At 38.7% G+C, this 12,905-nt stretch overlaps 1 protein-coding gene across 5 annotated transcripts in view; it reads right to left on the bottom strand.

The window, feature by feature from the left end:
• EFL1 (elongation factor like GTPase 1) overlaps positions 1–12,905 on the bottom strand; it is a 66,881-nt gene that overhangs the window by 52,410 nt on the left and 1,566 nt on the right. For 2 of the 5 annotated variants that reach the window (XM_069025500.1, XM_069025504.1), the window contains exons 1-12: positions 12,845–12,902; positions 12,357–12,459; positions 11,651–11,718; positions 11,372–11,456; positions 10,730–10,863; positions 9,995–10,132; positions 9,052–9,266; positions 7,068–7,191; positions 6,287–6,363; positions 6,015–6,151; positions 5,109–5,231; positions 3,616–3,715 (exon numbers count right to left, since the gene is read on the bottom strand). In XM_069025500.1, the coding sequence (XP_068881601.1) occupies positions 3,616–3,715; positions 5,109–5,231; positions 6,015–6,151; positions 6,287–6,363; positions 7,068–7,191; positions 9,052–9,266; positions 9,995–10,132; positions 10,730–10,863; positions 11,372–11,456; positions 11,651–11,718; positions 12,357–12,447 (1,292 nt within the window). In that variant the 5' untranslated portion in view covers positions 12,448–12,459; positions 12,845–12,902. Of the gene's footprint in view, positions 1–3,615; positions 3,716–5,108; positions 5,232–6,014; positions 6,152–6,286; positions 6,364–7,067; positions 7,192–9,051; positions 9,267–9,994; positions 10,133–10,729; positions 10,864–11,371; positions 11,457–11,650; positions 11,719–12,356; positions 12,460–12,573; positions 12,597–12,648; positions 12,673–12,844; positions 12,903–12,905 lie in introns of those variants that run through there. The other 3 variants (XM_069025503.1, XM_069025501.1, XM_069025502.1) reach the window with 3 other exon arrangements.

Genomic DNA, 12,905 nt, shown 5'->3' with positions numbered 1-12,905 from the left:
TCATCATAATTTCATGCAGAATTGTATGGGGAAGTGTCTGTTTCAGGGTGACACCTAAAAAAAAAAAAAGTCCTGATTTCAAAGCTGACTGAGGAGAAAAAAGAATCTTTCACATTATCTGGAGGAAAATAGTAGAGGTATTATAGCTTTTATATCCCCCAGGGCAGTAATGGAATATAATTTTAGTGCACTAGCTTATCTGTTCAATAGACTTTTCTTTATTACCACTGGAAAGTAGAAATGGAATTTCTTCAGTGCACTTTATTTATTTACATTATTCAGGATTATAAGATGGACTTGAGGTAACATAAAAGGTTTGCTTCCTATGCTCACGTGGCATTACATCACTGTGAGATTTACACAAAAAGCTTTACTTAGTAGATGATTTCATCATAATAAACATATGATATTCAGTTTATATTCTCCTAACATTTTACATTAAATACCCCTAGCAATTAGCTGGAAGCAATTGCAATTAACTACTAAATATTTCTCTTTTATACTGGGTTATATACAGACAGAATTCTGAACCTCAGGAAAAGCAAACTGGTACATTTATATACCCTGTAACCTAAATGCCAAGTTTGGCTTTTATTTACATACCTACACTCGAGCATTCTGTCTTAGACAAGGGCTCAATGTCACACACCAGCAGAAATGAGAGAAAGAAACAGCATATGCTGAATGAACATCTAATAATGCACACAGCAACACTTTAGAATAAATAACCACCAGCATCATCAAATAACCATTACATAAAGCAAGTGGAGGAGGGGCTCTAATCTGTTTGTCTCCTCTGCCTAACCAACAATTTACACTTTTGCCTGACTTGGTGGGAATTAGCAAATAATTTCAGAAGCTCAGACAGAAGAAACTGGAAGACAAAACATTTGCACAATTCTCATTTCTTTACAAAACCTGGTAAAAATGAATGACATACTGGTACCGTACAAAAAGTCAATTGTCAAATCTTGCAGAGGAAAGATAAATATAAGATGACAACCTGCTTTAACTTGACAATGAACCATTTTCCCATGTATTCTGCTATTTAAACAGTAAAAGCAAAATCATACCAGTTTTAGTACAGAATCTATTCATTTTAAAGTGACCTTCAAGGAGATATTAGTTGCCAACAGCAGTCTCAAAGGAGGTCGTTTTAATTAAAAATCCATCCTTTGTTATCATTTACTGTACACCCTGGACTTAGAAGAGCTTTTTGCTTTTCCCAACTTATGCTTAATAAGTATTACAAGCAGATGGCAGAAATAAGGCAAACTATAAAAAACTACGAAGTCAGTTTGAATCTTCTAACAAAGTTACAAAAAGGTAACCTTACCCAATACCACCTCACAAAAGGAAAAAAGAGACACTAGCATGGATCTACACTTTTTTCCCCCTGGAAGTAGAAGACAAGTCTTGCAAAAAAATATCTGGAGAAAACTCTTAGATTTTGTTTACAGGCTTTAACATGCTCAAAATCAGTCCTTCCACTCCCAAGGATGAGATCCCACTCTCAAGGGATGCAAATAACCTTAGATCAGTCCAGCAGTCATCCATCAAGATACATGAGAGCACAGTTATGGCTCCTCAAAATTAACATGTAAGTGAAACATACAACATGGATTAATGTTCTTTAATAGGAAAACATGAAACAATTGGTAGTAGACATAGTGTAGATAATCTTTGCTTCTCCCCATGTTCAGACATTCTTAAGGAGCACCCTCATGGAATACCTGTTTAAATATTGGATCTCACATGCTCCTCTCAACCATCATTCAATTCTGTTAAGCACAATCCTCACTGTGTAACTGTAAATAGCACACAATGACCAATACAATTAAAAATATGCTCAAGAACCACAGATACACAATGCTGTGTTTTTAAAACACTTGGATTTTGTTTCATGGAGATTGCTTTCCTTCATTAGAACTAACCTCCTTTTCCAATTTCTTCAAGAACTGCTTACCTGTAGAATCTTAACAAAGCAAGTATTGAGAAATACACATTTAGCTCTATTGCAGTTTTTCAAATAATGGAAGCCAACTGTCACTTCAAAACAAAATCTTTAATGTTACCTAATCAGCAAAATCTGACAGTACTAATAATGACTGATTACCTCAAAGAAAAACATAAATGTGATTTCATTTTAATATTAGCTAATTAGTAACTAACTGAATAATTTAATACGAAGGCCAGCAAGAAATATTTTTCACACAAACCGCAGAGCAAGACACTACAATTTTCAATGGACTGAAGAAACAGAGAGAAAGAAACTAAAATCTTGAAAATTTCTGTGTCTGGCATATGTAAAAACCACCTTTGCCCCATGTCACATCCTCATCACCTCAAACTCTTGATTCTCCCAACAAATAAAAAACCAGGTCATTATCAGTGATAGAACAGCCAAAAAGTGATGGCCTCAGTGTAGCTGTCTCTGATAACTGGAGCCCAGCCTCAGGAAGGGAGACAAAGCAGGAATGGCGCTGCTGTGCCACACCTGAGCGAGAGCTGTGATTCCGAGACACTCCAGGACAGCACTCAAAGCAAAACTGCACCATCTAGTGTCTGCTCAGTCCGTGCACACAGTGCATCCTTTCCCTGAACTCAAACAGTGCAAAGAGGATTTCTGGTGGAAGGTTTGTAGATAACCTTAGTAAGAAAAAAATTGAAACTAATCTAGCAAGCGGGAGAAAAACCTAAGGTAGTAGTAAAGCTTTCAAATATTACTACAGTAGCAGAATTTTTTGTACCAAGATTAAACACAGTCTAATTTAGCAGGAAAATTATTATTTTCTCTATTGCTTTGCTGTACAGTGACAATCCCCCCAAAAAAAACATGAAATGGCCAGTTAACATAGAAGTTGCCTACTGAAAATGCTCCAGAGGCTTGGAGGGATGAAAGGTTAAGATGAACCTCATTCTTGTAAATTCATCAGGAAAGAACATTTCTTCTGCAGAAAAAGCAGGTGGCTTCAGGTTAAAGTAGTACACTTAAGAGTGCCAGGAACATGAGATCTAGAAGGACCTACTCCTCAAAGAAAAGAAGATGGCTATTGAACAACAAAAGGCTGTAACAAAAAATCTTCCAAATCTCCCAGAAGAAAATCCTTTGAAGTGCATTAATGCCCTTCAGATCACTGCAAAAGTCAGTCAAGACTTGGACTACTTTAATCAAGCCATTTTATTTTGCTGTTGCAATGGACAGGATGATCACTGAGCTGCTCTGCCCAGTTTGATGGGAAGTGTTCCTTGGTAACAACACAAGGTGCCACGATCATGCCAACACAACCTCACTGAAAATCCAAGGAAGAGTGACAAGTCCATCACTTCCACCAGACATTCTGAAACTGCTCACCCTGCATGCATTAGGATGATGCCTCTGGACAACAGTACTACTCTCCAACAGATTTGCTGTATCTTCTAAAACTACTGTGATTAAACAATTACCTCCTGAACTCATTCAGAAAATCTTCACTTCCAGAAAAAACTACTGAATTTCAAAAATTCATTAATTATTTTCTCAGGTCGAAGCCAATTTATCCATGCCTTCAACATAATTTTTTTCACCAGAAGTAACTAACATAGATCAGAAAGTAAAATGTTACATTTTCTTACCTTGGTTTGTTCTGTGGCAATGCCTTTGCATCAACAGGAAACATTTTGGAAACAAAGACAATAACTGGGGCTGTTCCTTCACTACTGCATTTCATAAAAGCTGAAAAAAAAACATAAAATGAAGTTCTTTTCACTTTTTTTCCCCCCAGAAGTATGGGCAAAGCTATGACTTTACATTAATTTTGTAGGCATTACTGTTTATTTCCTGTTTCAATGGATAATATGCCAAGGACAAATGAACAGGAAAAAGTAGGAAATTTCTCCAGCCTACTCATTTGATAACACTGCCTCTATCTTCAAGTGTGCTTTGCAATAAAATGAGCAAAACTGCAAAAATAGAACTCTTGATAAAAAACCTACATATACTCCAAATAAACAAGTTGAGTTTACAGGCTGATTTGGATCACAATGGAAACCAGAGAGCAGCACAGGATTAAGACTGAACACTATTCAGCACCTCAAAGTATTCTCCTTCCTTTCAAACTAAAGGAGGAAGACCTGCAAATGTCGAGATGCTCACAAAATCCTAACAACTTCACTCCAAGAACAGATATTCCTCAAAAGATGAAAGATTCACACAAAACTCATTCAATGCTTAGGAAATTCCCATAAACTACTTTTTTCAGCCAACTTGAAACACATAAAATTCAAACTACACAATAACATTCAAAACTTCTAACATAGAAACTGAATCATCTTCTACACTTCTCCCTTTTATCTGAAATATGAAAAGACCACAGAGCAAAGGCAAACAGAAGCACAAGACTCCTACTAAAAATTAGCAAGATACTAAATGTCAAAGTCCACTACTTGTTCATAACCAAGAGCAGCACAATCTAAGTTTACAGAGGCAAATTTCTTCCAATTAACTTGCACTAATACAGTGTTGAATACTGTCTGGAGAATCCCATGTTTTTAAATGTTCAATAAAGGATGAAAAGCCAGTTTTGTTACCCCTGGGAAACAATTCCTAACAGCCTGTCAATTTGACATTCACATCTCATTTTTAATTGACATTTGATATCTCATCCTGTTAGATTTCTTGAAGTTCTCCTCAAAACATTGTGCTACAATTCATAATTAATTACTAAAAGCTAATCAATACACTTGCAAAAATTAAATCCAAATTCAAACCACTACTGGCTAAAAATTAATGATTTTAATACACAAGTGAGCAAAATACTCATTCTCAATTACATAACAACTTCTACTGTTTAGAACTAAAAACGAGTATTAACCTTGCATCCTTGTAAAACCCCCAGTTTCAGGGTCCTGGACTTTATATCACCTGCAGCTTAAGCTGTCTAAAACCCATGAATATATGGGACTGAAGAAAAATGCCTGGTCATAAAACTATGACATGTCAATGACAAACATCAACAAAGTTACTGGAAATGAAATATTTATATATTTACGTACAGATTACTATACATCTTACAATCCAAAGACAGGACAGAAACAACTTTCTTGTTCATGGGAGAACACCTACTCACCACTTTTCAGTTCCCGAGTTTCTGGTGGCAAAGAGTCAAATGTCCTTGCTCCAACACACATCAGCTTTTCCACTCTCTCTGCTGTGATGTCCAGAGGACTGGGAATTTTATTACACACCATGGCTAAGCACATTGTTAAGGATACATATTTGTATTTCCTTACTGAATGCAAACAACAGGAAGACAAATGCTTTCAATGCTTCTTTAATTCAGCCCTGTGCATTAACTGCCAGCAGCAGCAGATCCAAAACCCAGCTCTGTTGTCACAGTGCATTTGGGTCCCTCTCAGGTCACAAGAATTTTTTGCCCTTTATCAGGGGCAGAGTGAAGGAGGGGTGGCCCACCCTAATTGCAGCTGGGAAACTAAGAACAGCACAACTGGGGAAAGATCTACAGAAGTAATCAGTATTTATGCATCAATAATTTGTGCACATCTACCATAATGTAAGATGTATCACATTATAAACAATGGGCCCAGCTGACAAACAGCAAAGGCTGATTTTGCATTAAGAAATTTTATGCCTGAACTGTAACACCAGACACCTACAGAACAACATGGACAGATGACCTATGATACTATTGTAAACAGGAGATTGGTTTCATCTTCAGGAAGACCACTAAATCTTGAATATAAACTACATAATGAAGGTGTATTGTCAAATTACCTCCAGTTTCAGAACTTAGTTTCCTAAAAGTAAGATGTGTGCAAAAGCACAAAGTTGGCAGAAATGTAAAAATAATGGTAGATATGTAACTTGTAATGTTACAAGCAAGAAAATAGGTCCAGCTAGCTCAGGCACAGACATACACAAAGAAAAAAAAATTATACCAAATCACACAGTGAGCACACTCTGAAGCCTGAGAACTGCCAAGAGAACAAAAAATAGTATCTTTTTTTAAGGATACAGAGGACTGCATCAGATATTGGTAGCCACTGGCTACAAATGGCATTTAGATGAACTTTTGGGTCTGCATGCCGTGACTCCCGGGCACCAATTCTCAGTCCCAAAGAGGTGACTATCTTTTCTATTTTTTCTTTGTCTCTGTAAGGAAAATAATAACAGATAAAAAAACCACAGTAGCAATATATAACCAGTATCTATAATTCTTAAGTATTTGAAAAAAATCACCAGAGCACATGGAAAGAGATGCCATGAAAACTTTAGAGATGTTCTTACCTTTTCATAACAGCCTCATACAGACTCCAAATATTGTCCAGCACCAGCTGCACAAACAAAGGTTTCTTTCCTTTTGACTGGTAGAAGATAAAAACAGCTCATTACCAGCAACTCCTCACTTTTCCAATAGGCTTAAGACTGCACTTTTCATAAGGAGCATGTAAAACCTTTATTCAAAATCAAGAACTCTGTCTTATAAAAATGGTGTAAGGGACAAAACAAACACGAAATTTAGAAAAGGAGGACAAGGGTTTCAATTTCAGAAAAAGAAGCTGATAAATATGGCACATGACTACCTTGAGCCTCCTTATCACCCTTTTTATAACCATTAGTCATCACCTATGTAAACAGCAAAAAAAAAATCACGATTACATGAAAATAGGGAAACTGCTTTCTCCTCCCTTAACTTTAGTGTGAATATCCCAAACCATTAGCTGTGAAAGAGCTCTTCATAGAGGACAGAGACCCAGTCCCTACTCTTGTTTCTGCACTGTTAATCTTCCTTTCATCTTGTGTGTTTCATTCTATGCTGAAACCTTGAAGCCGCAATGTCCCTTATTAAGTGAACGCTCTTAGATGGGATTTCCTCCATGCAGCATTTGAGGGGTCAATTTTGGAATGTTCTGTGCTCCAAGGGGTGCTGCAAGGCTATCCTGGTGACTTTATACCTCCAGTAACACTGGATCTGAGGTCAAGTTTCAGAATACAGTATGAAGAACAGAATTAGAAAAAAAAAGAACTCCTCCAAAATAAAAATCAGGTTATATTTTTTTCTCCATACCTGATCACCTTTCATTATCTTCTTTGCTTTTGTATTTAGATAATAATCTCCCCATAAAGTCTTCAGAAGTACTGCAGACTTGATTCCAATTTTTTGGCTGTACAGTTTGGCGAAATGTTCAATTCTGAAAGCAAAGAAAATGTATCCTGGTAGAAGTGTAATTTTTTTACAGCAACAGTTTATGTGAAGATCACACAGAAATCTCAAAGCCTTGTTTTACTCCCACTTTTCCAATTGTCTTCATTTTAGTTCACATTGCTTAACATTTACACCTGCAAAAATATTTAGTCAGATCAGAAACATCACCAGCATTTGAATGGCTTTGTTTTGTTTCAAGTCAGCTTCAAGGCTTTACTTGAAATAAACATTTGTGTACTATCCCCTCATCAAAAACTCCAAAGCATAATACAAACCTTATAAATACTTAAGTGATGACTCTGAAATTTATTCTTTGAAAGACTTCCCACGCCACGCTTAACTATGGTCTGGGACCAGAACAGCAGATGTTAAAAACCATTAAAAGGATTCTTTTGAGCCACACTTGAGCCATTAGATAGTGGTAATTATTCTTAATTAACCACTTATGAAACTTCTTGTTGTTTGAATCATTACTTTAATAACGAGTAAACCCAAGAAAATTATATAAAACTGTGATGCCATAAGTGTAAAGCCAATAGTCCCCACGAGTTAACAAAAGCAGCCTGCTTAGGCCCAGAGAGGGAGGCCTGAACATTTTATGGTTTCCTTGCTGAAAATGTTCAATGAGCATCAAAAAAAAAAAATTTCACATATTTGCTCCCTGTGCATGGAGAAAAAAAAATACACAGTTACAACCTCAACAATCCTATTTACAGGACAGTGCTACTTGATAATCTTTTCTTTGAAATTCAGAATTCTTAAGTTTTTACACTGCTAAGAAAAGGACCTGTCCATGTCAGCAACACATAAGCTGTGAGTTCTGAGCTAAGCCCAAAGAGATTTCTTTTCCAGAAACTACCTAAACTCTCAATTCAGGGAGAACTTTCAAGATTCTTGTGCCAGCAGCTCCTGTATACATATTAATGGCATTTTTCAACACTTGAGGATTAGGAGAAAACCATATGTACTTACCATATTGGATGAGGCTGGCACTGCCTAGTAAGTTAATTTTTTTCTGCTAATACCTTCAGGAAAAGAACCCACAACCATGAAACAGCATGGATTTCCATTCCATCAAGACTTTCCATGATTAAGAAAATGCTCCACTGATCTGTATTTCACCACAGTACTGTGGCAAGCAGTCCAGAAGAACCTCTTGAAAGTAAAGAAAAGTGTTCTTTTTTCCCCCCTTCATTATATGATTTATTAGAGCCAGGGCCTGACAGTTCATGAGAAAAAACAAAACAGTCTTGAAAGACAATTAAACTAAAATAGCCCCTTTTTGTTTACCCTTTCCTCTGAAGTTACAAGAGCTGCTTCTGTTAGACAACTAACTATGCATGGCACCTTAATTAAGAGTCTGACTTTGATTTAAAAATCCTGGAGATGATTTTCTTTAAGGGCTCTGTAGTACTCAAGACATTCCCTGTCACCACTGAACGTGTCCCTCTAATTACAATTCCAGGCTGAAGACAACGCCTCCACCTCGTGGCCAGCGACCAGAACACGGGCACTCCTCACACCCTGCTGCCCTCCAAAATGAAGTGTACCCTGAACCAGCTCCTGCCCTCCTGCAGCTTCTGGCCTTGTCTGCTACAGTCTATCCAATGGCAGCAAGTAATAAAATACTGTTTACCCAGCTAGGCTGGACCCTACTGTGGGCTCAGAAGCTCCTGTGTAAGTAAAACAGGGATCCCTGTAACACAGGTGATTGATTTATACACAGCTGCATATCACAGAAAAATCTAAAAAACATCTTTAGAAATATGAAGCAACTGAAATACTTTAGGATCAACAGCAGTAATCAATTAAAAAAAAAAAGGCAGTCATTAAATCCCAAACTTACCCAAAACCCCAGCCATCAATGGCGCTGGCAAACACCACATTTCCATGTTCTGGCGAAAAATAGAGGTGTGAATCATCAGTATCTTCCAATCCAGTACTCCAGTCATAAACTTGATCTCCTGGTGCTGTGTCTGAAACACTTTCACTTTCTGTTTCTTTTTCAGCTCTTTCTTCTAACACTTTGGAGGTAAAAAGTGTTCCAGTGACTGCATTGATCTACAGAAGGATATGTAAAAACACCCTCAGATTTATTCACTCTTTAACAACCCTTGCAATTAAAATGCAATTTCCTCACCCTCGAAAACATAAAAGAGAAGTTTTGTTAACAAGATAGCATGCCTGTGATTCATTTGGCAGTTTAAAACACACCTAATTCTACACATTTGAAGACAACAGGAGTTTATGAGACTGACATTAACACCGTGCAGTTTCCAGGTCAAAGTCAGCCACACCAGGACTGAGTCAGATAGAGTATCACATGTAACACACTTTGTCTCTCATAAGGAATGGTGAAACAGGAACTTGCTCCTGCCAACAAAACAAACAACAGAGGGCAAAGGGAAACCAGGCAGATAAGTGCTTCCAAGTGAGCTCAGGGCAGGGGAAAAAAGTTTGAGGCCAACTTAAACTACAATGTAAAAGATGAATCAACTTTATTGCTACACAAATCCATCAATATCAGGAACAGTCTAACATTTGTCTACCTCCAATAACTTTAAGCAATTTAACAGAAGAACAAACCATTCAGCATATTATTTCTAAAAATGATGACCCTTCCTGATGACCTGTCAAGAGGCATTTACTACTCTTTTCTCCATCATGGGCATTCTGAACTAACCTCAAAACCAATCAGGCATAAGATGCATCTCAATGTTAAAAATCAGACTGGATGTCACATAGTGCCCCAAAATCTGCTGTGAGAAATGACACTGCAGCATGAATACCTGTTCCAAGATATTCTTAAGGTGCAGGTATGCTTCCTGAGGGGTGAGCTTCAGCTCCACAATCAAGCGGTCGATTTTGTTAATCACCAGGACCGGACGGATGTTTTCCAGCCACGCCTGCCTCAGGACAGCTTGAGTCTGGGAAGGAAAGAGTTTAAAAAGAACCCATTACAGAAAGCCTGAGAGCACCCAAAAGATAGAACATCAATGAAAATGAAAATATAATTCTAAAATTTAATAAACATAAAGGACAGGTTGACACTCAAACCAGAAATTCGACTCCCACGGTATACAGTGTTAGTGATTGAAGAGTTCTGCAGAATGGTGGGATTTCATGGCAAAACCACCCATAATAATAAAAACCAAACTAGTTAGAAAAGTAAGCCATGAGATAAAGCAACCTCAGTGTTATTTTGTATATTCTTTTCCAAACCCTAAAAGCCCACGTAAATACATGAAATTACTCCCCTTAAGACTTTTCTCTATCAAAACATTCCATTACCTGAAAAATGGCATACTCACTGCTTCAACCCTGCATCTCTACACCCACTCACCAGCACTGTTCAGTTTTTCAGCATAACTATGATCTTCCCTACTCACTCTCATACCTCAACTGCATTGCCATTTATTAAAAGTTTTGTAAAACTTCTTAAACAGCTCATCTTTTATTTCTATATAACCCACTTCAGCCTTTGCTTACTCCCCTCTTTCTCTACTTAACACACTTTATTTCACCTGTGGACAGACTCCTTCAACAGCATCCACCACTATGATGCAACCATCACAGAGTCGGACAGCAGTAGATACTTCTGAAGAAAAATCCACGTGCCCTGGGGAGTCTATTAAATTAATCAGATACTCCTGATCACCTAGGATCAAACAATAAATTAATATTTCAGAACAGTTTTCAAAAATACTTCTTCCAGCCACCCAGTTATACTGCTTCAGCTATTATTTTTTAATGTCCTGACACTAACTACACTATAAAAACCCTTACAGCACAGTGTAACAGGCATCTCAACAAAGTAGTAAGACTGTACTAGAACTTGGGGTTTTTTGAAAGAAGGCCTTGCCTTTAAGCGACATTTATTTAAGACTTAAGATCAAAATACACATATTTATATCTAAAATAAAAAGATGAGGCAACTAGTCTCATATTCTCCACTCAGAGATATGACTGAAGATGTTTTTCCTGACCCTGAGATGGAACTCAATTACCCTGACTCTTACTTGCCTAAGTCTCTGCAGAATCATGGTCTAACACTGAGAAACACAAAAGTAAAAGTTCACAAAGATCACAACAACAACAACGAAGAGACAGGGAAAATTAACAGAAATACATATTAAAATGTATACATGCCAGCATCAACAACCTACCTTTCACAAAGTGCAGTGAAATTGCACTCGATTTCATTGTTATTCCTCGGATCTGTTCATCCTCCCTACTGTCGAGATACCTCAGCTGAGTACAGAAACAAGAGAAGAGATGGTAAATCTGTAGAAACATCTTCACAATTTACTTATCAGCTGTCAGAGTATGACGGTGAGGAAACAAGGTTTAGCAAGACTATAAATGGAACTTCCTTAATGATCAAGAACTTACAATCCCAGCATGTACACACCAGAAGTCTGTCAGAAGTGACACTGTAACTCTACCTTTCCTGCCAGGCGACTGGAGATTATTCCATTGCTAGATATAAGGCAATCAGCTAGAGTAGTTTTGCCTGAAAAGAAAAATAAAATTCTTAGATTAAATGAATGCAAAAGACGGCAGAATATGCAACATACAGTATTCTAAGATATCAACACTAATAAAGGCTATAAAACACTGCAAAAGTACAACTTAACTTAAAAAAACCCAAATCCAATTATTCAGCTTCACCTGTTAGGCGCACACAAATTTATTTTTGAAGAGTGGATGCAAACTTACCTGTCATGACCAGAAAAGCAGTTGAAATAACAAACAGTGTATCAGAACCTCAATGTAACAAGCAAAATACATATTCTTAAAAAAGTGCTTATTACTTCCACCTACATAAAAAATTTGTTGTATTAAGCAAACATAGAAAAACATCATTCTGCCTCTCAAAGATATTAAATTCATGCAAGCATTCACCACCGTAGAAGTAGAAAACATTCACTTTCAACTACTTCAAATTACTACAGTGTGATGCTCTTTTATGTAAAAGACAAGCTCCATCAGGCCAAGAAAAAGGTGCATAAGCAGATTTACTCTTCTGAATGAAGCTCAAGACAGTTTAAAGCTAAATCCACAAAAAAACCTACTGCTTTCGAACAGTGACCGAAGCATCTCACCACCACTCCGACACACTCGAGGAGGAGACACCAACACCTGCCTTACCGTGATCCACGTGGGCCAAGATACAGATATTCCTGATGCCGGACGCCTTCTTCTGCAGGCCAACCATCTTTTCCACGCTCGTGAGCACCATGGCTGGCTAACCCTGCGAACAGAGCAAACTGTTTCACTGCGGGGTCACCCTGAGGAAACGCTTTGGTTTCTAACGACGCGGACTGCGATGAGAGCCGCTCCTGGGGGAACCCCCCGCGTCATGAACCCTCGGCCACCACCGGGACGCCGGAGAGCAGAAACCACGGGCCGCGCCTGCGCTTCGGAACGCGGGTGGGCGCACCTCGGGCTGGGAGCGAACACGGAGCCGTCCGGAGCGGCACAAACCTCACGGTTCACCCCCGGCCCTGGCTCGCCTTCCGCTCCCGCCCCTGCGAGCGGGCCGCCCCAGGAGGGGCACAGCCCTGCCCGCTCGCTCGCTCGCCCGCGGGGTGAGGGCCGAGCCGGGGCCAGCCGCGCTGCCCAGGCCCCACACGCACCTGTGCCCGCTCCGCCGCCGCCGCTGCCGGGAAGCCGCGCCCGCCCCGCCGCCGATCCCGC

The sequence above is a fragment of the Aphelocoma coerulescens genome, chromosome 10, assembly GCF_041296385.1.
Source record: "Aphelocoma coerulescens isolate FSJ_1873_10779 chromosome 10, UR_Acoe_1.0, whole genome shotgun sequence".
NCBI classification, from domain to species: Eukaryota; Metazoa; Chordata; class Aves; order Passeriformes; family Corvidae; genus Aphelocoma; species Aphelocoma coerulescens.
This window is presented reverse-complemented; position numbering and strand designations above follow the sequence as displayed.